At 43.4% G+C, this 27,090-nt stretch overlaps 1 protein-coding gene across 1 annotated transcript; it reads right to left on the reverse strand.

The window, feature by feature from the left end:
* Nucleotides 1-5,500: 5,500 nt before the first annotated feature.
* PPIC (peptidylprolyl isomerase C) lies at nt 5,501-24,626 on the reverse strand. The gene is made up of 5 exons (XM_003900041.4): nt 24,183-24,626; nt 14,538-14,651; nt 13,700-13,793; nt 10,680-10,864; nt 5,501-8,924 (listed from the first exon to the last, which is right to left on the reverse strand). The coding sequence occupies exons 1-5, from the start codon at nt 24,297-24,299 to the stop codon at nt 8,796-8,798; spliced, it is 639 nt and encodes a 212-aa protein (XP_003900090.1). The 5' UTR covers nt 24,300-24,626; the 3' UTR covers nt 5,501-8,795.
* Nucleotides 24,627-27,090: the final 2,464 nt, after the last annotated feature.

A 27,090-nucleotide genomic window follows, 5' to 3' on the forward strand; every position in this document is an offset into this window, starting at 1 on the left:
GTTGGACTAGGGTTTTGCATATTTTATCACGTTAAGTTCTTTACGGAGTAGTTTTTAGTGCCCCATTTTATTGAAGAAGAAATTGAAGATCAGAGACATTAATAAAAATAGTAGCTAACATGAATGAAGACTAGTTTAGGGGCCAAGAGGCACTGGGCTAAATCGTGTTCATGGACTATCTCATTGAAGCTTCACAACATCTTTAAAGATGTGTGTATTCTTATTCCACATTATAGTGAGAAAAAGGAAGCTTAGAGAAGTGAAATAACTTGACCAAGGATACCAGTTAATAAGGGATCTGGATTTGAATCTTTCATCTACAGAGCTTGGGCGAATCCACTCCCTAATCAGCCTCACAATAGAATTGTATTTATGTGTTTTTTTGGAGACGGGGTCTCCCGCTGTCACCCAGGCCGGAGTACAGTGTCATGATCTCGGCTCACTACAGTCTCCACCTCCTGGAAACAAGCAATCATCCCACCTCAGCATACAAAGTAGCTGGGACTACAGGCACATGCCACTACGCCCAGCTAAGAGAGAGAGAGAGAGACAGATCTTATGATATATATAATATATATATATATATATATATCTTATGTTTTATATATATATATAGTATTTTCTGTAGAGACAGGGTTTCACCATGTTGCCCAGGCTAGTCTTGAACTCCTGGGCTCAAGCAATCCTCCCATCTCAGCCTCCCAAAGTGCTGGGATTATAGTTGTGTGGCCTATGTGCAATTCTGAACCAGACATGAATGCTTAAGTCAGAAAGAACTAGTATTGCAATAGCTGCTAATATTTCCACAATGTTATAAATTGCAAAGTGCTTTCCAATCTCACTTGATTAAACAAAGCTCCGTGCTAACAGCAGCCTCCTCCCAGGGCTCTCTGATTTCATTTTTACTGCAGTCCATTCTCGACACAATAACCAAGGTGATCTTTTTAAAATGTTGATCAGATCACATCACTTTCTTGCTCAAAGTTCTCCAGTAGATTCCATTCCCACTAAGAAAAACATTTAAATTTCTGCTGCCCTCTCTAAATTCTTCCTACATTCTTCCTACAGGTGCTCACTGGCAACAGTGGCCTTTCAGTTCCTAGAACATGCCAACCTTGGTCTCTCCACAAGACCTTTGGACCTACCAGTCTCTGCCTGAAACCCTTTTCATCCCTCTTCAAAAGCTGGCTCATTCTTACCCATTAGGTACCAGCTTAAATGTCACCTTTTCAAAGAGTTCCTCTTCAGTCACCCATCTAAAGTAGCACCCTAGGCCCCACTCCAAACCATTATTCTATTGTTACTTCCTTCAGAGCTGCTATGACCATCTGAAGTTATCCTGTTTATTTGTGTACTTGTTACTGCCTTTCTCCTTCAAAGAATGTGAACTCCATCAGAGCAGGGGTAGCATCTGACTTGTGGACGGTTTCTCCAGTGCGAGACCCAGAGCCAGTGTTAAGAACAACTGTTGAATGGGTGAGGGGATGGCAGCCTATGTTCTGGCCCCCAGTTCAGTGCTGGCTGCAAATTCTGTAGCAGGGGTTTCAGAATGCTTTGAGTAAATGACCTTGAAATCAGGACCAGCTAACATCTTCCCAGATTCCAATTGTGATTTGTTACGTCCTCCTTGTTCTGTAAACAGTGACTGTCTATAGTTTGCTCACCAGTCTGACACAGAGTGGTTAATGGATTATGTAACTACATATTTGGATGATCTCTTAAATGTGTATTCTTTTTACAAATACCTAAGCTAATTCAGTGATTACAAACCATAGCTTTGTGACACCCCAGGGCAGTGGTTTTCAAAGTGTGGACTCTGGGGCCGGGCGCGGTGGCTCAAGCCTGTAATCCCAGCACTTTGGGAGGCCGAGACGGGCGGATCACGAGGTCAGGAGATTGAGACCATCCTGGCTAACACGGTGAAACCCCGTCTCTACTAAAAATACAAAAAACTAGCCGGGCGAGGTGGCGGGCGCCTGTAGTCCCAGCTACTCGGGAGGCTGAGGCAGGAGAATGGCGTAAACCCGGGAGGCGGAGCTTGCAGTGAGCTGCCATCCGGCCACTGCACTCCAGGCTGGACGACAGAGCGAGACTCCGTCTCAAAAAAAAAAAAAAAAAAAGTGTGGACTCTGAACCAGTAGCATCAGCATCACCCAAGAACTTTGTACCACTTTTCATGCCCTATCCCAGACTTGCTGAATCAGGCAGTCTGGAAATCTGACTAACCCTCTGGGTGATTCTGATGCACCATAAAGTTTGAGAACCACAGTCCTGGGGCACTTCAAATTATTTTCATGTTGTGCATTTTAAAATGTTCAATTTCTTTTTAATTAGACAAAGCAAACAAACAAAAAAACACCTCAATACTTCTAGAAGGAGCAGGCACAAAATCAAACAATGCCAGCATGGCTACTGCAAGAGGCTGGTGACTTTGTAGTGGGGGTTTCAGGCATGAGCCACCCTTTAAAGCAACAGTCCAGTGCTCAGCAACTCAAGCAAATATCAAGATGATTGGACAAAATAAGTAAGGTATTTTAAATGTAATAAAAAATAAAAGATACCATTCACTTAGAAATTGTCATCTTTTACACGAACTTTCATACCTAGTATAGTAACTTTTCTTCATCACAGCAGGCAACATGGTGTATTTCTAAAACCTTGGTATCTTTCCAAATTCGACCTTGGTAAACTAGAATCCTTGCCCTTATGAAACTTACAGAATAATGTGATATTGGCTGGATAAATACTTGAACAATTGTAATGATAAAGTATGTGTTAAGTGTCATTAAGGAAATAAAGAGGTTTACTTGTACATAGGTAAGATACCTAGATTTGGGCAGGCCAGGGCCCTTCTCTGAGATAGTGACACTGAAGTTGAGACCTAAAGAATATAGGAGTAATTAGCCAGGAAAAGCAAAGGGGAAAGGGAAGGGTGTTGCAGGGACATCAGCAAGTTACAAAGCCCCAAATCAGAATACAGCTTCAGTCAAGGTCCTGAAGGAAAGTCAGTGAGCCTGGAGGATAACGAGGGGCTGGAGCTAGCAGAGAGCACCTCGCACAAGGCTTGGAGCCAATTCAGGAGTTCTGAAGTCTTTGTAAGAGAGGCTATGCTTCAAGCAGACATGGTTAAATCAAGTCTGGAGTTTCTCTGCTCCAGGCTGACCAGTTCTTCCTCCTTTACCCTGGACATTTTGTCAGAGTGCAGCTCCTGGTGTCCAGAAAAGGCACCAGAAGCAGGCTTGTCCTTTAAGACCAGAGAAGAAAAAGGGTCATTTTCATATAGAGATATCTGGATCCTGGAAATAGATGCAGGATATCTATAACAGGACATAATGTTACCACCTTGGACAGACGGCGACTGTAGTTTTAACAGCGCTTTGAAGGCCCACCGTGCTCCAAGAAGGAAGTCCTTCACATGCTCTGAAAAGTTAATGGGGGTGGAAAGGTACCTGACTGCTAATAAAACTTTAAAAGTGGGTGATAGAAGGGGTTTTGGTAAGTTGGGTCCTCCAAATCCTCCAAATCTGTGAATCCTCTGCATCCTAATCTAACTAGGGTGGGAATTTTTTTTTTTTTTTTTTTTTTTTTTTGAGACTGAGTCTCACTCTGTTGCCCAGGCTGGAGTGCAGTGGCATAATCTCGGCTCACTGCAACCTCCACCTCCTGGGTTCAAGTGATTCTCCTGCCTCAGCCTCTCGAGTAGCTGGGACTACAGGTGCCCACCACCATGCCCAGCTAATTTTTGTATTTTCAGTAGAGATGGGGTTTCACCATATTGGCCAGGCTGGTTTCAAACTCCTGACCTTGTGATCCGCCTGCCTCGGCCTCCCAAAGTGCTGGGACTACAGGCATGAGCCACAGCGCCCGGCCTAGGGTGGGATTTTAAAATTAATTTTGTATTAACTCTTACTATTTGTCAGATGGTCTTTTTTTCTGACTTGATTCCTGGTACTAGTCACTCCAATTCTGCATCAATGCCAGTTGTTTTTCCACCACTCTAGAATGTCAGTAACACTAGCAAACCTTGGAGGAACTTATGTTATATCACACCTAAAACTTACTCTTGGCCAAAATCTTAAATCCACAAAATGAATTACAGACTTAAGTAAAAGCCGTTATGTACTTAATGGCACCACAATTTTCCATTACAAATACTGTTTTTAATTCTTCCTTAATTTGAAAAAAAAACAGTGGTTGAGGGGGCTTTGAATTTCTAAGCTTTCTAGATCAAAGATTTCTTCAGCTCTCTGGATTATAGGAATGTTGAAAAACAAAAACAAATCATTTTCCTGCTGTAAAATCCTTGCCATGTTTTTGTCTTTATGTAATTCAAAACGGCTGAACTGAGAAATGAGGTTGGTGAGTCCTGTTCAAAACCTAAAAATTCATCAGAAATTAAGTAATTGATAATTCCGAAAGTGTCATTCCAACTAATTGACCCAAAAGTAAATTGTACTGAACTCTTATTTGATGATCCAGAAAATTGCTAAAGAGCACTTGTAAGAGAACAAAATAAATTATGGCTAAGAATATCAAAATATTTTAAAGTGTTGATTAAAGTGATTCAAGACTAAATTATAATAATTTGGGCTTGGTGGTGGTGTCCAGTGTAAATTTTCCTCTGATTCCACATCCGCCCACAACTATAAATGTTTCTTTTTAGTAATGTGATCTGCAAAACAGTGAACTATTTATTTCAAAAGCTTTTGCAGAAAACATTAGACTATAAAAAGTAACAGTTCCTATTTTCATAGTCATCAGTTTGCTCGTGGTTTCTGTATGAGGCCTGACCCTTGGTGTACAAGAAATAAACTGTTTTTAGCAGGGGTATGTCCTTAGCTCTTGGTCATCTGGCATGATAGATAACATGATAATTTACCACTGGTGCACTAGTGGGCTCAGAATTTCAGCACTTCCCAAATGAAGCACTTTTTGCCTTGTCACTAGAGAGAAGTCATGTATGCTCACAGTAGTGGAAAACCTAGATGGCATGTGTGGTGTAAAGCGCATGTCCTTCTGCATGGGGGAGAGTGCTGGCTATGTGCTCTTGGACACTGAGATGTAAAGCACTTTTGCATGTACAAGAGGTCATTTGTTTCCAATTTTTCCTCCATGTTATCTTCATTTAAAATTAAAAAGAATTGTTTTCTTTTTCTAATTATTAAAAAGAAATGCACGCTAGAGAAAAATTAAAAACCAAAAAAAGTAAAAATATAGTTTAAAAATCCCACCATTTGCATTTACTTATGTGAATTTGCATTTTGTTGTATTTGCTTTATGAGAATGTGTTTACATAATTGAGATCATGCTGCATACAGAATTTCTGCTTTTTCTTTAAAACAATCATTTTCTCATGTTACTCAGTTCTCTAACATCAGTCTTAATGAATGCATACTATTCTATTATGGGATGTGTGCTTTACAACCATTTTGGGACATTGAAGTTGCTCCCAGTATTTTGCTATCATAAATATTCTGCAATTCACATCTTTACACATAAAAAATTTTCAATATTGCTATATTTGGTAAAGACTTTAGGTTGCAAGTCAAAGGAAATCAGTTTGCCTTGGCTTAAGAAAAAGGAAAATGTATTAGTTTACAGAGCGAAAAGCTAAGTGTGGATTAGCTTTGGGCACAGCTGGACACAGCAGCTAAATGATGTTTTCGGAACCTTTCTGTCTTCTGGGCCACTTCTTTCTGTGCTGACTTCACTCTTAGGCCTGTTCCTTTATATTCTCTTTCAGAAAGACGGCAGCTCTTTCCCAATCATTCCGGAAATCCAATGATGGCTCATTCACATGACTGAGGTCCAGCACCTAGGTCTGAGCCAGTCACTGGAGCCAGGGCAAGGGAATGTTCTGGATGGCCAACAGGACAGCCCTGCTCCCTGTCCCACCTCCCTTGCTCTGTTCATCTGGCCCCTTTGCTGTTTCCTGAACCCACCCAGCCTGCCCATCACTGATGACCACTGTTCTTGTCCCCTCTGCCTTCACACAGTTCCCCCACTGTCCCCACGGCTTGGTGCTCCCTCACTTCCTTCAGCCCCCGCTGACCACCCCTTCACTGTCTATTCGCTTTCCCTGACTTCACTGACTTACTGCTCCCTGATGTTGTGTTATATATTCATGTAGTATAATTTGTCACTTTCACAGGAACCACAAGGGGTGACACTATTTGTTTGCAGCTCTATCCCAGCCTATATTATTGATAATATTTATCAAGTGAGTTAATTAATGAGTCTGCCAGGCCAGGTGTGTACCCATCTGTAGGCTCAGCCCACCCTAAGGACTAGAGCTAGGTGAGGGAAGGATGTGATTTCTCAAAAGAAAAATAAGAAATTGGGCAGCCATCACCAGAGCAAGCAGACTAAATGCTGGGCTGACCGAAACACTCATGTCCCTTACAATTTTGGATCACTTTCTAAAGCCAATCCCAGGAGTGAGAAATTCCAAGGTTATGAATGTTTGGGTTTCCTGATAAGGACTGCTTCCACTTTTAGCCCCCCTATAAAAATTCTCCTTATAGCAGATAAAATAATAATTCTTAGACACAGATCATCACATCATGCCCCTCCCCAACTTCAAACAGATAACCTTTCCGTGTACCATGACCAAAGACACACCTTGGCACCCAGGCCCAAACTGGTCCAGTTTCAGCCTCACCTGTGACCGCACCCCCATCCCGCTCCCCTTTTCGCACCAGGCTCTAACACACTGGTTTTCTCTTCTGCCCTGGAATTCCCTCATCCTTATCTTGGGACCTTCATATTTTCTCTTCCTTCCTCCTGGAAGGCCCTTCTTGCTGCTTCCTACCTTTCCTTCAGGCCTTAGCACAAATGCCATCCCTCAAGAGGCCCAAGAGAACCAAGAGGGCCCCAAGAGGCCTTGCACTCCAACGATGCTTCTCTCCCAGCCTCTCCAGCAGACATGGAAATATATATATATATTTTCACAGCACTCATCACCCTTTGTACTTGTTTCCTTGTTTATTCTCTGTCTTCCCCCACTAGACTGTAAGCCCCATGAGGCCCTGTTCTGTCCATTGTTGTATCCTCAAAAGTCAAACTGGTACCTGGCAGATCAAAGACCCTCAAAAAGTATTTGTTGGAAAAAAATTAACAAATTGCTGTCCAAGAGTGTTGTAGCAATTTGCGAATCAGCAGTGGGAATACTCAATTCATCTCTCATTGAGGCAATTTTCTTAGAATACAACTCAAGATGGATCCTCACTGCATGAGTCCTGGATGAGAAGCAATGGCACTGTTTTCTAACAGACAACACTTCCCATCTGAACAGAGATCAAGCACACTCTATTATAGCCAGGTATGTTATGACAAGGCCCCAGTAGAATTTCACTTTCCCATTAGTTATTTTTTTAAAAAAGGATAGGGTCTTGCTATGTTGCCCAGGCTGGAGTGCAGTGGCAATTCACAGGTATGATCCCACTACTGACCAGCACAGAAGTTTTGACCTGCTCTGTTTCCAGCCTGGTCCAGTTCACCCCTCCTTAGGCAACCTGGTGGTCCCATGCTCCCCGGTGGCCACCATATTGATGCCAAACAGTACAGATACCCAATCAGTATAGCTCACTATAGCCCCGAATTTCTGGGCTTAAGCAGTCATCCCACCTCAGCCTCTTCAGTAGCTGGGACTGCAGACATGTGCCACCACACCTGGCCTCATCTAGTTTAAATATAGCCTGAGTGGGGGGTGGTGGTGGTGTTGTTGTTTGAGACAGGGTCTCACTCTGTTGCCTGGGGCAATCACAGCTCACTGCAGCCTTGACCTCCTGGACTCAAGCGATCCTCCCACCTCAGCCTCCTGAGTAACTGGAACTATAGATGTGCACCAACATGACCAGCTAATTTTGGTTTTTGTAGAGACAGGGTCTCACTGTTATTGCCCAGGCTGGTCTCAAACTCCTGGGCTCGAGCAATTCTCCTGTGTCAGCCTCCCAAAGTGCTGGGATTACAGGCGTGAGCCACCATCCCCAGACCTTATAGCCTGAGTCTTAATCCCCTTATGTAAGTAATAAAAAACATTCCTATTGCAACTGGGCTCAAGAAAACTTTCTAAAAATGTTACACTGAATAACAATAAGTAAATAATCAGCTTAAGTATATGAGATGTGGATGGGCATAATTTCTGAGTTATCTAATTGTGTTTATAGTTTGATTTATAAAATCTTTCTAATCTGTTCATTGTTAATGCTAAAGTGTGTGTATTTTTGTATATTTTTTAAAGAACTTTACATTTTTAAAAAGTCTTGCAAAAAGAGTTGATCTATGTAAAAAAGTATTTAATATAAAGAACAGCAAAGCACCTTTTTGTTAGGAAGAAATCCCTGACATATCTCAGATTACACTAGTCAAATTTCCCTTTACCTGAATTTCTGTTTGGATACAAAATAATAAACTCAATATCCTCATCTGTTTCAGACAAATCTTCAGCATTACCCAATATGGGGATCATAATGAATTCAGAAAAAAACATTATTGCATTAAAAAAATAGCCAATTCAAAGTTTTTTTACTTTAAAAATAGTACCACTTGAGGAAGTGTATATATTTAAGTTGAAAGTCCCTAAGCAGTTGGTTTACTAAAGTTCAAGCAAACTAAAGGCTGATGGTTTGATTTTTATAACTTTCCTGTGATCTGGGATAGAAAATAGAAAGTAAAAAAGGAAAAAAACAAAACAAAGCAAATAATTGAAAGACACCACACACACACACATACACACATACACACACACACACACACACCCCGCCAAAGCGTATCCTTGTTTTCTGCCAGTTGTGTCACCAGTCAGCGACCTCAACCACAAAAGGCGTTTTCACATCTATCTTGCCACTGTTGACAATTGAGCAGTTGGTGAGTGGACGGTCGTGCCCATCAGTTGCTTGGAGCTCTATGGAGTGCACCACTGTCTGGTGAGGGAAAAGTAGACACGTGGTTTAATTCTGACCAGCAGCTATAGCAATCCAAAGGTTAAACCAAAGCCAACTCCAAAAGCCCAAGTGGGAAGGAAATAAGGTTGGTTTGTTTGTTTTTTATGACTACTAAGATCATGCACGCTAACTGTAGAAAACTTAGAATATTTAGAAAATATAAACATAACATAATAAAATTCACCCATGACCTTCTTACTCAGAGACCACACTGGTATATTTCCTCACTTCTTTTTAAATACGCATTTTATATTCTAAAAAAGTAGATATTTTTGTAAACACCCAGCTCTAGTAAAAGGCATTTCCATTCACCTGTTTAACAGTTAACATGAAGTCTGAGTCAGTTTCAGCTCCATGCTATAATAGGTCTTCACATGTACGGGCCAGAAAGCAGATTCAGAAATGGACCTAGTTCTAGGTTTGTCCATTTAAAGGCGACCCAAGTCATTAACCTATAAGTTGAGCCCAATACTAATGTAACCAGCCCCCTACACTGCTGTGAACGCGCCTTTCTCTACCCTGGAAGGCTTCACAAGCCCAGCAGTGCCGTAGTTCACACTGAAGGAAGTTAGGACTGGTCGAGGACCAAGAAAGTAGGTTTTTGGTGGGTTTCCCAAACAGCCTTGAGGCTACTAGCTCAGTTCCCAAACTTGTGTTGGATAGAATCAGAAGAGCAGTTAGTTGTGAAGGAACTGCGGTGAGCAAGACTGGTTTATTTACATTTGGATGAGGGAGGCAGAATAAGTCACATGGAAACAAAATAAAATGAAACTTAGAAGAGGGCAAGGGAGACAAGGATGGTCCAGGCCTGGGGTGGGCAGACTTTACAGTAACCAGTTTAGGAGCTGAGAGAGCTACTTTAGTCATCCGTGAGGCAGAAATGTTGAAAAACAGAGGGAAGGAGGGTGTTACGAAGTGTTCCTATGGGTTGTGAATTGGACTGCTTTGACATTCTTTGAGACCCAACAGTATAGATTCAAATTCTCTTCGATAATCTTTGGTTGCTGTACCATGTCTCTGTGAATGTAACCTGGGTGTCTGAGGTGAACCAGATGGGATTCTGGGGTTGTTTTGTTTTGCTTTGCTTTTAACTATTTTTAATTCTGGTAAGAAACACATAACATAAAATGTGCCATCTTACTCATTTGTAAGTGCACAGTGCAGTGGTGTTGAGTATATTTACACTGTTGTGCAACAAATATCCAGAATTTTTCATCTTGCAAAACTGAAAGCCTTATTAAATACAACATCCCATTTACCCCTATCCCCAGCCCCTGGCAACTACCATTCTACTTTCTGTTTCTATCAATGTGACCACTTTAGATATTTTATATAAATGAAATCATACAGTATTTGTCTTCCTATGACTGGTTTATTTCACTTAGCATAATGTCCTCAGAATATCTTTCCTTTTGAAGACTGAATAATATCCCATTGTGTGTATATATGGGGTCCTGGTATATATTGGTTCCATTAAAAAGGGCTTTACATTTATATCAAGTAGTAAAATAAATCAACTTAAGTCCTTAATTTCTCCTTGTCAAGTCCCTAGCTGCTGCACCAATGACCCTAATAGTTAAAATGCCATACCATATATAATTTATTCCCCTTTGAAGAGGCCAGTGAGCTATATAATGGATCTCTAACAAGCATATTTTAAGATTAAAATAAATTATTGAAAGTACTCTCAATAAAAATATGAAGCTTTGAAAGGAAAAAAATGTATCAATTTACCATCCCATCGATGACTTTTCCAAATACCACATGTTTGCCGTCCAACCAGGTGGGCTTGGTCAAGGTGATAAAGAACTGAGAGCCATTGGTGTCAGGCCCAGCATTGGCCATACTGACCCACCCAATGCCATAGTGCTTCAGCTTGAAGTTCTCATCTGGAAATGTCTCACCATAGATGCTCACACCTGAGACAAAACAAGCAAGAGAGTCAACAGATGTCTTCCAAAAGTCAACTCTTCAAAGGGTTCATAAGGCCTTAGAGGAATCAGTTATTGGAACCCTATAGGAGGTAGGGATGGGGAATACGTGTTCAAACATAAGGAGAAGTGAAGGAGGGAATAAAATTAACTCCTTAAGGAAGCAGGGCACTAGGGCCTAAAATGAACAAAGAAAGCCTTAAATATGGCACAAGATGGCGGGATGCTCTCTGGCCTCAAACCAAGGGCCAAACCTTGATCAAGCAGGACCATGATTTCGCTCTGAAGTGAGAAGGAATTGAAGGTCAGGAAAACATCCTAAAGCCAGATGAAAAGGTGTGTGAGCCATCCTAGTGGCTGTGTACCTGTTTCCTGAGGCTGAAAGCTCAGGACAGTCCTGTGACTTATCCAGGATTGGGTGTTACTCAGCACCCAACCAGGATGCACCAAGCATTCAATATACACCCACAGTGAATTCTCATAACCGCCCTGAAGAGTAGGTATTCTCTGTCCTGTTTTACAGTGGAAAACAGAGGTTACAAAACTTGAAAACAGCAGAGCAGAATTTGAACATCTGACTTTCTGACTCTAAAGCGGGTGTTTTTTCTTGCCTCAGCACCAAGAACAATAGCAGCTGATCTGGAAGTTGTTGGTCCCAGCAACTTCAGGACCCATCAGGACCCAGAGGATGATGGCAATTGGGAGCACCCAGTGGTCAGCCTTGAACAGGAGAACCAAAGCAAGGCAGGAGGTCTGGAGTTCTAGCAAAGCAGCAGGCAGAGTGGAAGACCTTTATCCACAAACCATGAGAAGGATCTGACCATCCTCCAACACCTCAAGGGTCTGCCAGGCCCATCTCCCCTTCTGCAGGGCCCCTTATCTGTCAGTTGCCAACTTCAAAATTCTGATTCAGTTAGAAAACCCAGAAGTAGGCTGGGAGCAGTGGCTCATGACTGTAATCCCAGCACTTTGGGAGGCCGAGGCCGGTGGATCACAACATTAGGAGACCGAGACCATCCTGGCTAACATGGTGAAACCCCGTCTCTACTAAAAATACAAAAAAAAATCAGCCAGGCTTGGTGGTGGGTGCCTGCAATCCCAGCTACTTGGGAGGTTGAGGCAGGAGAATCACTTGAACCTGGGAGGTAGAGGTTGTAATGAGCCAAGATCATGCCATTGCACTTCAGCCTGGGTGACAGAGTGAGACTGTGTCTCAAAAGAAAAAAAAAAAAAAAAAGCCCAGAAGTGGATATAAGCCAAGCAATTTATAACTGGTTGGTCAGTGACACTTGAAGTGGCCTTGTAGGAGGAGAGTGCTCCTACAGAAGGGTCTAGGCTATATTTAAATTGCCCAAAACATCGTCTCCAAAATTCAGAGAATTTTAAGGCAAGACGCACACTGGGCGGGGAAAGTAGTGAGAAAAAAAAAGGTAGCAGAGAAGAGGGCAGAGTGAAGCTCAGTCACCATTCCTGGCGGCACCATTCCTATGGCAGGAAGGTGAGATGCCAGCACCAAGGGCACGGGCATGGGTACCAGCGCTGCAGGGTTTTCCAGTGAGATCCACAAGCATCCTCAGCAAATCCCATTGCCTGGGGTAACCTAAATGCCTTCCTCCACTCCAGTCTACATTCCCATACCTCTCAGCATTTTTGTAAGAACTAAAAATAATCTTCACAAAGTGCCTGGCAAATCAAAGCACCTAATAGCAGTCATTTTTTTGTTATAAATGAACCATTGCAATAAACATAAAATTAGAAATAGTGCTTGAAAATGTCCTGTTGCTTTAAAAATAGACAACAAATATCCACCCAAACCAGTATTTGTTGAATTAAAAATCTTAAATCTAAAGTAAATTTAAACTCTTTGGAGTTACATATATAGTGTATGTTCAAGAAAAGAACTCACTATACTTTTAAGAGAAAACAGTGTATGGAGCTGGATAGCTATAATCCTCAATGAGAAACAATAAGCTGAAGGAGATTTGAAACTCTCCAAATTTAACTATTTCTACTTTATTGAACTCCAACTTTGTTTATAAGAGTCAGTTTGCATTACAATTCTGACAACTCAGCTATTGCTTTAACTTTAAAACATTATTGGTTCCCAGCTTTGTCCAAAGGACAGCAAATAGTAAGCTTGGGTCCTGACAAAGCCACCACCCTGTAAACTCAGACACTGGATTCAGTCCTCCTGTTCCCAAGTTACCTAAGTAGAATTTGCTTTCTCCAACCCATCATTTTAGAACAGAAAAAAGAAAACACAGAGCCAAGAGTGTGAGTCACTTTTTTGCAGGTTAAACCTTAAAAGTTCTCTTGGACTTGTTTTTTGGTTTTGTTTTTTGTCAATATGATGAAAGATTTTGAAAGAAGGAAGAAAGTGCACTGTGACCCTGCTGCTAACTCTAGTCTCACCCTCCTGGTGTGAGGCCCGTTTTCTACCTGCAATGCCCACCTCTGTAGCGCGCTGCCATCCCAGGGGAATGCAGCTTCACGTTCCACACCTTTTCCTTCCTACGGAAGATATTTTTCTGTATGGCTACTGACTAGTAGTCTGGTATTTTAATAACTGCAAAATGAATACAGCTCGATTATGGAAAGACAATAAACACCAAAACAATCCTGCTTAAAATGAGGACGCCTCCCTCATACCTGTCGAGATGCTGCTAGAGATGAGTCCCCCAAACTCCATGCTTCTTAAAGAGGTAGAGTCGTCTTTACAACTGTGTTCCTTAGCTCTGGATTTCAATGGACTGGGTTCATATACTGGCTTAATCTTAGGTTTCGGTTTGGTAAATGGGAAAGGAAAAAATGCAAAGACATTACCCCCAGTGCCATCTCCAGCGGTGATGTCACCTCCTTGAATCATGAAATCCTTGATGACACGATGAAACTTGCTTCCTTTATATCCATATCCTTTCTAAAGAGATTATTTCAGTTGAATAACAAGTAACAGAGGCCATACTGAAAGATAAACTCAGTGTTGATCTAGAAAGGACAAACTGAGAAAATTAAATAAAATGCCTACAGAACTTGATTATGTCCCAGCTATGGTTTACTGAGAGAAATTTATCATTAGCTGACCAAAAAATAAATATGTAAGTAAAGTATTAATGTGAATAAGTTAAAAGAGAGCAAACCATATTTTCTTTTCTTTTTTTTTGAGAAGGAGTCTCTCTGTTTCGCCCAGGCTGGAATGCAGTGGCGCAATCTCGGCTCACTGCAAGCTCTGCCCCTAGGGTTCAAGCCATTCTCCTGCCTCAGCCTCCTGAGTAGCTGGGACTACAGGCACCTGCCACCACGCCTGGCTAATTTTTTTTTATTTTTTATTTTTAGTAGAGATGAGGTTTCACCATGTTAGCCAGGACGGTCTCGATCTCCTGACCTCGTGATCCGCCCGCCTCGGCCTCCCAAAGTGCTGAGATTACAGGCGTGAGCCACCGCGCCCGGCCCCTTATTTTCACTTGATGATTATTTTCTCCGAATTTCCAGAAGCCTAAGGTCACTGAGTGCCCAGATAATACATATTTTATTGGAAAATAAAGTCAAATGTGGTAAGGTTCATCTGAGATACTAATTGAATACTTATTTTCTCAGAAGACATCTTTATATTTGTCTTAAAAGAAAGAAGATCCAGTTGAAAGGAAATAAAACTGAGACATACCTCTCCTGTTGCTAGAGCAACAAAATTTTCTACCGTCTTGGGCACAACTTTTCCAAAGAGGCCAATCACAATTCTGCCAACATCTCTGTCTCCAATCCTCACATCAAAGAAAACCTGTGTGCAGTGGAAAGGCAAAGTGGAAGGTTATAAGGTGGAAAAGCACAAATATAAGGTAAGCCAAAATTAAAATCTGAGAATTGATCCACATACAAAAGCCCTGCCCATCAGTATTTTATAAAGGAGCATGACATCAATTAAAGGTACTTTAAAACTATTGCGTGGGTGCATCTCACTCACAAATATTCATTCAACAAACATTAAACACCACCCATGGGCCTGGCACTGTACCAGGTATTGAGTTTAAAGGCTGACTCAATTCTGTCAGGGTTGGCCAATGAAGTCTTCAGTAATTCTTCTCTTCCCATACCCCAGAGAAACACTGCTGCTACTTCCCATTTCCTGGCTTTATGGATGAAGATTAGAATAGAAAATGTTGCTCTCTTAGAAAGTAATGCTCTCTAATCTTGGCAGGACCAAAGAAAAAAAAAAAGATTGTGAGGGAACAGGCTAACCATCCAATTTTTTTTTTTTTTTTTTTGTAATTTCAAACAGTCCTAAATTTGCAGTGAATTCTCAACAGATGTCTGCCATCCAGGAGATGATGAAAATGATGAAACACAGCAGTCCTTCAAAAGGCCTGCCATTCATGTCCAAGCACAGTAAAGCACCAGGGCCCCAGCTTTCCAAAGGACAGCAGACATTAAGCTTGGGTCCTGACAAAGCCATCACCCTGTAAACTCAGACACTGAATTCAGTCCTTTTGTTCCCAAGTTACCCAGGTAGAATTTGCTTTCCCTAACCCAACATTTCAGAACAGAAAAAAGAAAACACATAGCCAGAAGTGAATGTGGGTCCTCTTTTTGCAGGTAAAACCATACAGGTTCTCTTGGACTTGTTTTTAACTGTCTCATCTGAAACAACATTATATGCATTTTGCTTCACAAATCACTGTGCTGACATAGAACGCTTGAAAAGGCCACAGAGTCGAAGGGCATTCTATTAGCGCGTTTAGATTATATGAACCAATTTACTGTTTGAATGGGTAAAAAAAGACATTCAAGAGATGGCTTTAAAAAATATAAGAAGGGTTGTCAAGGAAAAAAGATGTCTTACAGTTTAGAAAAATCACTAAGTAAAGACTGTCAAGCTTCTGCTCAAGACAAGAGCTTCTGCCAATACATCAGTACGTCTGTCACAGGGTGATGTGATATTTAGTGTTCCATGTGGCATTTTACAATTTTTACATGGCCAAAGCAGCTAAACTTTTATTATTACTTATATAGAAGAGCTTTAGAGAATGCATGAAGGGCCCTGCCCTTGAGATGGAGCAGTGTATTAAAGCAGTGCCATTCAGCATGGCTTGGGATAGGAGGCAGCTTCAACACACCCATGAGCCTGGTCAGTGCAGAGCTGGCTTCTGCCAGAAGCAGTTTCTCCAAAGGGATTTGCAAGCCAAGGTGTAAATTCAATAACCAGCAATAACGATGCAACACCAGGAAGCCAGAGATGAAACCTTAAAGAAACATTGTATAATACACTAGAAGAGCCTTCCAGACTTTATTTTTTTAATTATACTTTATGTTCTAGGGTACATGTGCACAACGTGCAGGTTTGTTACATATGTATACATGTGCCATGTTGGTGTGCTGCACCCATTAACTCATCATTTACATTAGGTATATCTCCTAATGTTATCCCTCCCCCATCCCCACCCCACAACAGGCCCCTGGGTGTGATGTTCCCCTTCCTGTGTCCAAGTGTTCTCATTGTCAATTCCCACCTATGAGTGAGAACATGCGGTGTTTGGTTTTCTGCTCTTGCAATAGTTTGCTGAGAATGATGGTTTCCAGCTGCATCCATGTCCCTGCAAAGGACATGAACTCATCCTTTTTTATGGCTGCATAGTATTCCATGGTGGATATGTGCCACATTTTCTTCATCCAATCTATCATTGATGGACATTTGGGTTGGTTCCAAGTCTTTCCTAATGTGAATAATGCTGCAATAAACATACGTGTGCATGTGTCTTTATAGTAGCATGATTTATAATTGGGTATATACCCAGTAATGGGATGGCTGGGTCAAATGGTATTTCTAGATCTAGATCCTTGAGGAATTGCCACACTGTCTTCCACAATGGTTGACCTAATTTACACTCCCACCAACAGTGTAAAAGCGTTCCTATTTCTCCACATCGTCTCCAGCATCTGTTGTTTCCTAACTTTTTAATGATCACCAGTCTAACTGGTGTGGAGATGGTATCTCATTGTAGTTTTGATTTGCATTTCTCTGATGACCAGTGATGATGAGCATTTTTTCATGTGTCTGTTGGCTGCATAAATGTCTTCTTTTGAGAAGGTCTGTTCATATCCTTTGCCCACTCTTTGATGGGATTGTTTTTTTCTTGTAAATTTGTTTAAGTTCTTTGTAGATTCTGGGTATTAGCCCTTTGTCAGATGGGTAGATTGCAGAAATTTTCTCCCATTCTGTAGGTTGCCTGTTCACTTTGATGGTAGTTTCTTTTGCTGTGCAGAAGCTCTTTAGTTTAATTAGATCTCATTTGTCAATTTTGGCTTTTGTTGCCATTGCTTTTGGTATTTTAGTCATGAAGTCCTTGCCCATGCCTATGTCCTGAATGGTATTGCCTAGGTTTTCTTCTAGGGTTTTTGTGGTTTTAGGTCTAACATTTAAGTCTTTAATCCATCTTGAATTAATTTTTTATAACGTGTAAGGAGGCCGGGCACAGTGGCTCAAGCCTGTAATCCCAGCACTTTGGGAGGCCGAGACGGGCGGATCACAAGGCCAGGAGATCGAGACCATCCTGGCTAACCCGGTGAAACCCCGTCTCTACTAAAAAATACAAAAAACTAGCCGGGTGAGGTGGCGGGCGCCTGTAGTCCCAGCTACTCGGGAGGCTGAGGCAGAAGAATGGCATAAACCCGGGAGGTGGAGCTTGCAGTGAGCTGAGATCCGGCCACTGGACTCCAGCCTGGGCAACAGAGTGAGACTCTGTCTCAAAAAAAAAAAAAAAAGTGTAAGGAAGGGATCCAGTTCAGCTTTCTACATATGGCCAGCCAGTTTTTCCAGCACCCATTTATTAAATAGGAAATCCTTTCCCCATTTCTTGTTTTTGTCTGGTTTGTCAAAGATCAGATGGTTGTAGATGTGTGGTATTATTTCTCAGGGCTCTGTTCTGCTCCATTGGTCTATATCTCTGTTTTGGTACCAGTATCATGCTGTTTTGGTTACTGTAGCCTTGTAGTATAGTTTGAAGTCAGGTAGCGTGATGCCTCCAGCTTTGTTCTTTTGGCTTAGGATTGTCTTGGCAATGCAGGCTCTTTTTTGGTTCCATATGAACTTTTAAGTATTTTCCAATTCTGTGAAGAAAATCATTGGTAGCTTAATGGGGATGGCATTGAATCTATACGTTACCTTGGGCCAGTATGGCCATTTCCACGATATTGATTCTTCCTATCCATGAGCATGCAATGTTCTTCCATTTGTTTGTGTCCTCTTTTATTTCGTTGAGCAGTAGTTTGTAGTCCTCCTTGAAGAGGTCCTTCACATCCCTTGTAAGTTGGATTCCTAGGTATTTTATTCTCTTTGAAGCAACTGTGAATAGGAGTTCACTCATGATTTGGCTCTCTGTCTTTTATTGGTGTATAAGAATGCTTGTGATTTTTGCACATTGATTTTGTATCCTGAGACTTTGCTGAAGTTGCTTATCAGCTTAAGGAGATTTTGGGCTGACACACTGGAGTTTTCTAAATATACAATCATGTCATCTGCAAACAGGGACAATTTGACTTGATCTTTTCCTAATCGAATATCCTTTATTTCTTTCTCCTGCCTGATTGCCCTGGCTAGAACTTCCAACACTATGTTGAATAGGACTTTTAAAATAAAGAAGAGAAAACAAAACCTGTGAATGTTTAGGAAGGAAAGGAGTAAGATCTGGGAGAGCAACATGAGCAGATGAACAAAAAGTACCTGTCACCCAACATAACTCTTCAGCAAAAATCACATTTTTTTACACATAGCCTTGCACATGTATTATTATAATTTTTTCCCCAAATCAAAATATCCTTCAGCTTCACGAGTGAGCATGAGAACACACAGCAGGTTTTCCCAACTCTAATGGAAAGGATAAAATCAAATCTTATTTTGTCAACAAGTATTTATGCAAGGTTATGTAAAAGGCAATGTGAAGGCACAAACTGTGTAAGAGAGTCCCTGTCCTAAGGCAGTTTAAAATAAAGAGATAGGATAGGCAAACCCATAACCACAGTACAGGGCAGTGTGTGACAAATGCCCCCCAAACACTGTACGCCTAGGCCTGCAGGAACAGTGAGGCTAAGGAGGCAGGCTTGAAGGGAGGCAGGCCTGGGAGGAGGGGAGCCATCTCCCTAAACAAGGATGGGGGTGAGCCCTGTCTGGCAGACTTCTTTCTGGAACCAATGCATCTAGGCAGGAAATGTAGCCTGTGTGCAGAGAAGCAAAGCTGCCCTTCTGACCACAACTAGGGGTTAGAGTGGGTAGGGGGCCAGGAAAGAAGCTGCCCACCAGTTCCAGAAGGCAGAGGAGAGATGCCGGCCTAAGCATGAGTTTTGTTAGGCAACAGAGAGAAGAGAAAAAATAGGGTCAAGCGAGGCTCTGTGAATGTTACTCATATGGGGAGAGAAAGAGAATCTGCAGGCTTTTACACCAGTTCAAGAATAAGGTCATAATGGTCTGCACTGGGGTGGTGAAGGAAGGAATGTATGAGGGAGACGGAAAAGGCATTTATTTATTTACTTATTTACTCAGACCGAATCTCATTCTGTCACCCAGGCTGGAGTGCAGTGGCACAATCTTGGCTCACTGCAACCCCTGTCTCCCAGGTTCAAGTGACTCTTGTACCTCAGCCTCCTGAGTAGCTGGGATTACAGGTGTGCACCACCACACCCGGCTACTTTTTGTATTTTTAGTAGAGACAGGGTTTCACCATATTGGCCAGGCTGGGTCTTGAACTCCTGACCTTAAGTGATCTGCCCACCTTGGCCTCCCAAAGTACTGGGATTACAGGCATGAGCCACAGCGCCCAGCCAGGAGAGGCGTTTAAACAAAGGGGCAGAAACTGGAGGAGGAGCAGGAAGGAAGAGGGAAGGAAACAAACATGACTTAGTGGTGGTCTCAGTGTGGGCAACCCACATCATCTTATATAATTCATCCTCACCACACCCGGGAAAGGTGGGACAGGAACTATTATCACTAATTTACAAATCAGAAAAGTGGAATGAGGGCGGTTACGTGATTTACCAAGATTTCCCGACTATGAGTGTGAGAGCCCAGGTTTCAAGGCTGCCTCTCTCTAAACTGGTTTTTGTTAATAGGGCTCTCCCAGTCTAGCCAGGGAGACCCTAAGGAGCAGAAACAGTGTTTTGAGCTCCCCGGGGGCCAGCTAAAGGTCAGCAGAAGGAGGCAGTCAAATGTTAAATGGTTCAATGTCAAATGATACTCAAGGAGAACCTGGGCACACACATTCCTAGACAGGAGGTGAGACAGCTGCCAGCAAACGCTCTCACTCTAAACCCTCTCACCACTGGATTCATCTCCAATGTTGCTGAGTGCCTCTGGGAACAAGGCCCAGTGCTGGGCCAGGGGTGGGCTGGGGCTACAAAGCTCCTACCCTCAAGGAGCTTCAGTCCAACAGAAAACACATACATGAATGCTATAATATAATGAGAAGTCCGATTTTATAAGATAAGTACAGATAAGGTGTCATGGTAAGGGGTGGTGATTATCTGTGGAGATCAGTGTGGGCTTCCTGGGAAAGGTGATATTGGATTCCATGCTAGACTTTGGGGGTGGGCACCTCAGTCACTTGTTTTTTCCCTCAAGGCTGCCCTTGAAAGTCATTTGGAAATTACGCAGCATTGGAGGTGGGAGGAGGTAGAGGAAAAGGGAGGAGGCACTCACACAGCCTGACCCAAACCCCTGTGGAATTAATCCTGATTCCATTTCCAAAGTAACTAGGGAACACACCCAGTACATGAGCTGTGATGTGGAAGAAACTGTTCTCAAATGCAGCTCCACTACTCAATGGCCATGGAACCTTCAGCAAATTAAACTCTGAACTTTCTTTCTTCATCTGTAAAATAAATGATTCCTTTCAGGTCTGCGCTGTCACAGTAGGATTAAGAAGATAAACACAAATAGCACTAACAAGTGACTTCTGCAATCAGGGACTATGGACTATGTGCTTTACCTGCTGCTATGGTTTAGATGTTTGATCCCAATGTTGGAGGTGGGGCCTAATGTGAGGTGTTTGAGTCATGGGCGTAGATCCCTCATGAATGGCTTGGTGCCATCTCAGAATTGAGTGGGTTCTCACTTTGTTAGTTCCCATGAGAACTGGTTTTAAAAGGAAGCTGACACCACACCCCTCAGCTTCCTCTCTCACCACGTGATCTGCACATGCCTGTTCCCTACCATCTTCCGCCATGAGTGGAAGCAGCCTGAGGCTGTCCCCAGATGCCGAATCTTGAATCTTCCAGCCGACAGAATCGTGAGCTAAATAAACCTTTTTTCTTCATAAATTGCCCAGCCTCAAGTATTCTTTTATAGCAACACAAATGGACTAAGACATCTGCTTTACCTCATCTAATGCGCAAAGCCCTCCCAGGTAGGGATGATTTCTATCTCCATTTGACAGAGGAGGAAACGGAGCTGTGGACACTAGATAACTTGTCCAAGGCCATCTAGCCGCAGCCTCCTGGCCACTACATGCTAATGTGCTTGCAAGCTGTAATATATGTACAGCTGGAAGGATGGTGGCATTATTTCACACACTCCTGATGCCGGATCCTGCACAGATCCCATGGCATTGGTTCAAAAATATAGGTCAGCAAATGTAATTCTGTGGATTTGGAGCCCAATGAGCCAGAGCCCCCACCTGAGCCTCTATGGCTGGGGCAGGAAGCTGCCAGGCTGGCCAAGCAGTAGGATGTGTGGACGAAGTTAATGCCACTAATGGGCCATGTGGGCAGAATAGCACCTCACACCTCTCTTATTTACAGATTCCTATTTTTAAATGAAACCACAGGTAAACAAAAACACTGCTGGGGAAAACAATACACTAGAGCAATGGCCAATTAATGTACTTGCCTGCACTCAGAGAAATTATTTTGAACATCATTTCCCAATAGATTCAGTTGTCTTTAGAAGTTCATGAAAAAGTAATTTAACAGAGCAGATTTGTTTAAGACGCACCTACACAATTAGCTTTCAGAACTTAATGACAAATTCGGTAGGGGGAAAAATGACATGTTAAGTAACAATTCTGAGAGTAGGGTACATGCAAACTCTCCCTCAGTGACAGTGTCACCGACAAGGGTTTAGGATGCTCAAACCCTTCCCCTTCGGCAGCCACCAGCTTTCTCCTCTCTTGGCTCCATCTTCCAGTGGTTCCCAGCCCATGCTGCCTGCACATCAGAATCACCAAAAGCTTCTAAACGATAGGATACTGAGCCCCACCCATACAGATTGTGATTGACTTGCTCTGCGGCGGGTCTCTGCATCAGCAGGTTTAAAAAGTTTCCCAGGTGAAACTTGTTCCCAAATATTACAGGGGATGTACTTACACTAAAAACATTTATTCATTGTTAATCTGAAATTCACATCTAACTGGGCTTCCTGTATCTTATTTGGCAAACCTATTCCTCCTATTCCCTCTCCCTCACCCCACTTTCTAAACCATCAGCAACTCCTGTTAGTTATCCCTCCAAAATCTGTCACAAGTCCTTTCCTTGCTCCCCATTTCAATGATTACCACCCTAATCCAAGCCACCATCTGGACTCTGGCATGGTGCCCTGAATGACCTCCCAGTTCACTCTCCACTGAGTGACCACATAAATTTCTCAAGAGTATATACTGAGATCATGCCATTCTTGAACTCCTGACATTCGTGATCCACCCACCTCGGCCTCCCAAAGTTCTGGGATTACAGGCGTGAGCCACTGCGCCCAGTCGAAATCATGCCATTCTTATGCTTAAAACCCTTCAGTGGCTCTGACTGCACAATAAGACTTCAAATTTTAAGAAAAATTGTCTCAATACCCGCACGCCTACCTGCAGCCTCTAAGGCCCTGTGTGATCCCGCTGCTGCTCACGCCTCCAACCTCATCTCAAGTCACCTCTCATTTTGTGCTGAAGCCACACCATCCTCTCCACATCCTCTGAATGCAGGGAGGGCTTTCCCGTTGGAGGACCTACGCACATGCAGTTCCCTTTGCCTCCTAAATCTTCCCTGCGCTGGTTTTTCTCATTTTTCAGATATTTTAAAATGTCACCCAACGTATATTGAAGTTTATTTCCTCTAACATTTCATAATTGTGCGAATTTTATGTTTATGGCTTTATCTCCAGAGACCCTATTCAGCTCTGTGGCCTTGCACAAATCATTTCCCAAAGTTAGATACGCCTACAAGATCAAGAGGCTGGGAGTAAGATCAGAGCTTCTCAAAACCATCAGGCTGTTTATCAACCCCGCCCACAGCGTGGCATGGCCTTTCTGCGACACCAGATGCTGAGCTGGACCTCCTCCTCCCCACCCCTAGTCTTCCCCGTCCTCAGGTGGCGCCTGCTGTAGAGGATGTAAGTATTCTAGTCGCTGATTAGTATCGTTTCCACTGACAAACCCCAGACTGATGAAGACCACTTTCAGCTGTAGCCCGCCCCTCCGGCTTCAGTTTCCAAGACACTATTGCCAGTGGGTTTTCTAGAAGTGGTGATCACGGGCACCAAATTATCCCCTCCCTCTCCCTGCACTCTCCCATTATCGTCTACCCTTGGTTAAATATGCTGAAAAAAGAACTGAAGTGGAGTTAAGCACGAGGAAGCCTTAAAGACGCACTTTGTGGCAGCCCTCCGCCCCCGTCCCCCGCCGTGGAGGCCGCCCCAGGTCTACAGGTGCCGCCTTCGCCCGACCTGGCGTAGCCCACAGCAGGGGCCGCCCGCCCGCCGAAGTTGAAGGCGCACCTCCCCTTCCCGGGAGAGGACGACGGTTCCCCAAAAGAGGCGGAGGGTAGTCTCTCATCTGAACGAGGCGCTTTAACGCCTGCCCGAAGCCACCGCGGCCACAGTGGAGACCACGCGGCGGGCGGGCGGCTGCAAGCCCTGGACTCCGAGTGCCTCTCCTGTGCAGGTCCCGTCCCCACCGCATTCCTCTCGCTCCGCTCCCGAGCCCAGGCCACGCAGAAGGAAGTACTTGGGCAGTCTCCTTCCTGGAGAACTGGCCAGCCGGTTCCGGAAGCCTCTCCTACCCACAAGCTGATCACCTCGGGCCACCGACCCGGGACAAGAAGTCCAAGGAGCCTGCGGCGGGGGCAGGCTGGCCTCAGCCCAGCTCCCCCAGGGTCTCCCTGGGAGCGCCGGCCTCCCCGCATGCGAGCAGCCCCCTCCCACCCAGCCCGGCGGCCGCCTCCAGTCCCCCTGAGCCCGGGAAGCCTCCTCCTCGCCCGCCCTGACACCGAGGTCCCAGTATCCAAAGCGCCCCCAGGGCCCCGCCCGCAACAGGGGAAGTTGCTGCCCGCCGCTCTCGGTCACCTTGGCTGTCACAGAGGGGCCTCGCTTGCGGAAGCCCTCGGCCCCCGAAGAAGACACAAGCGCGCCGAGCCCCACGCAAAGCAAGAGAGGTAGCAGCAGCCGAGGACCCGGGCCCATGGTGAGCGGTGGCAGAGGCGCTACCGGCACGGGTGCGGCCACTGGCTCCGGGACCGCTGACGGGACTCCCGGCCGGCTGCGCCTGCGCGCTCCCAGTTGCGGGGGATGGGGATCGGGCAGTCCGGGAAGGGCGGGGACCCGGGGCGCGTTCCTCCCAAGTTCAGTCTCGCGACCCGAACTTGGGACTCGGAGGAGCGCGCCCAGAGGGCGCAGCCAGGGCTCGGCTGCTGCGCCTAAGGCGGGTGCGGAGGACGACAGGGCCGGGAGGGAGCCCGGGTTGGCCAGGCGCGGAGCAGGGCGCGGCGGGCTACGCTGGGAGCACCTCGTGGAATTTACCGCGTAGGCGCGGATTAAACCTGGACAGGAGGACTAGGACTCTCGGGCCTCCGCGTCCGCCCGGCAGCTAGCGCTCCGCGGGACTGGGAACTCTGCGGCCGGTCCCGGTCTGATTGCTGCCGTCCTGGGAGCAGCCTCCGCCGGGGCCGCTGAGTTCCAATGGCCCATCGGAACCTTTTGCTAGGCTTCGGACGCTTAGCAGAACTTTGACACCGCTGGACGCGTGAAGCCCTGTTGCACTCGAATAATGGCCTCTCACTGAGATGATTCACATCTGGGGAACACTGGAAATTGCTGGATTCACAGTCCAGCTTTGCCTTGGAAAAACTTTTACATTGACTTTAAGTACTTGGAGGATGATTCTGTGATCTTGTCTACACTGTTCACAAGGCAGCACTTACACGGGCCCAGAACCATGGTCATGTAGGATTCTTTCCTGGGGAAACAAAGTAAATAAACTGACTTTTAGGTATATCTGTAGGATGGAATTTTTACAAACTTAAGAATTATGTTTAGGAAGATTAATGACTGGGGAAATAAGTTCTTATATTTTTTAGATGGAAAACTCGGGTTACAAAACCACATAGAAATTCTGATCTCAACCGTGAAAATAAATATTTCAAGGCATTTAAATATTGAAAGAGACGTATCATAACGTTTACAGTAGCTATAGATAGAATTGATACCTATTGATAGAATTATGGATTTTTGAGGGTTAAAAAAAATTTTTTTTCGCAGTTTTCTGATTTCCCAGCTGTTCTACAATGAGCATAGAAGTATTTTATAACATGGAAAGGGTTATTTTAAAACTCATTGCTTTTTGAATTAGAATTTCAAAAGAACTTTTTAATTTTAGAGTAACAGTCCTAAAATTATCTAAAAATTAGTGGTATTCGCACATAGGTGCCATTTTAAGGGACTGGTGCCATTACTTTCAAGCCAAGATTTTCCTCGGATTAACAGATGGAATTTCTAAGTGTCAGATGGGATTCCTAGGTATAACTAAGTGTAGATCTAAAATGACATTGGAACCATTAGAGATAAAAGGAGTAACCACTACTTTTTTGGGGTAAGGAAAAGGAGAAATGCAATTCCGAGCTATTTTTATGATTCAGTCCAGTGAAAGACCTAATGGCTTTCCTCTTCATCCCCACCCCCAATGAGGAAAGAGTCCCCCTTGGGTAGCAAGACAAGGGTATCTCTCAGAGCACTTACCCTATGAGGTGACTGTGAGGTGATTGTGTATATTTATCTGTATTCATTAATTGTTTTTGTCTGTCTGCTATCAGAGGTAAGCACGGCCAGAGCAGGGATCAGGCCTATATTTATTCCCCTTTGATGACCCAGATCTAGTGCAATACCTGATATATAGTGATTTCTCAATAATTATTTGTTGAATGAATGAATCTGTCCAACTACTTTTTATGCTACCGCCATCTCACCCTCTAGGCAAAGAAATGAAATCTTTCCTAGCTCCCTAGAAACTCCTCTTGTACCCTCTGCCAGTTACAAACACTTTTTTTTTGCCCAAATTAACTGCAATCCTGACTTTTCGTGCACTATAGTTTAATTTTGTTTTAACTTTATTTAAAGAGAGTATTACCGTATGTATTTCTTTTTGCTTAAATGTTTGTGAAATTCATCTATATTTTTGCATATAACTATTTTGGTGGCTAATACAAGGTAGGGAGAAAATTCATTTTTTTCATAAGAATATTCATTTATTTCAGTACAGTTTATTGAAAAGTCTCCCCTTTAACTCACCACTCCATAGTGTTCTTCTGTCATCGAGCAAGTGCCCATGTATATAGGTGTGTTTGTCGGCACCCTATCTGTCCCATTGGCCTGTTTGTCTGTCTTTGTGCCAATACTACATTGTCTTCATTAAAATAGCTTTATAATAACTCTTCATATTCAGTAATACATACCCTTTTAGCTTTATTCAACAAATTCTTGACTGTTCTTCAGCTTTTCCATGTCCATATAATTTGAGAATCATCCTGTCAGTTTCCACACACTGAGATTTTGATGGGGATTGCACTGCATCTGTAGACCATTTAAGACTTGGCAAATTTACAATATTGAGTCTTCTAATTCATGAACATAGCATATTTAAGTCTTCTTTAGTTTCTCCCAGTAAGATTTTATAGCTTTCTGCCCAGAGATCTTACACGTATTTTATTAGTTTGATTTCTACGTGTATGTTTTTTTATGCTATTGTCATGTATTGTAGTAAAATTAATTTTATGTATTAACCTTGTATATACCAACCTTTTTAAACATATTCTAATAATTTATCTGTGAATTGTTTAGGATTTTCTCCATAGACAATTATGTCATCCATGAATAATGACAGTTTTATTTCTTCTTTTCTAATCTTTACCTTTTGTATTTCTTATTTTGGCCTTTTCACACTGGCTGGGACCTGCAGTACAAAAGGAAGTGGCAACAGTGG

This window comes from Papio anubis, chromosome 5 (genome assembly GCF_008728515.1).
Source record: "Papio anubis isolate 15944 chromosome 5, Panubis1.0, whole genome shotgun sequence".
In the NCBI taxonomy this organism is placed as follows: Eukaryota; Metazoa; Chordata; class Mammalia; order Primates; family Cercopithecidae; genus Papio; species Papio anubis.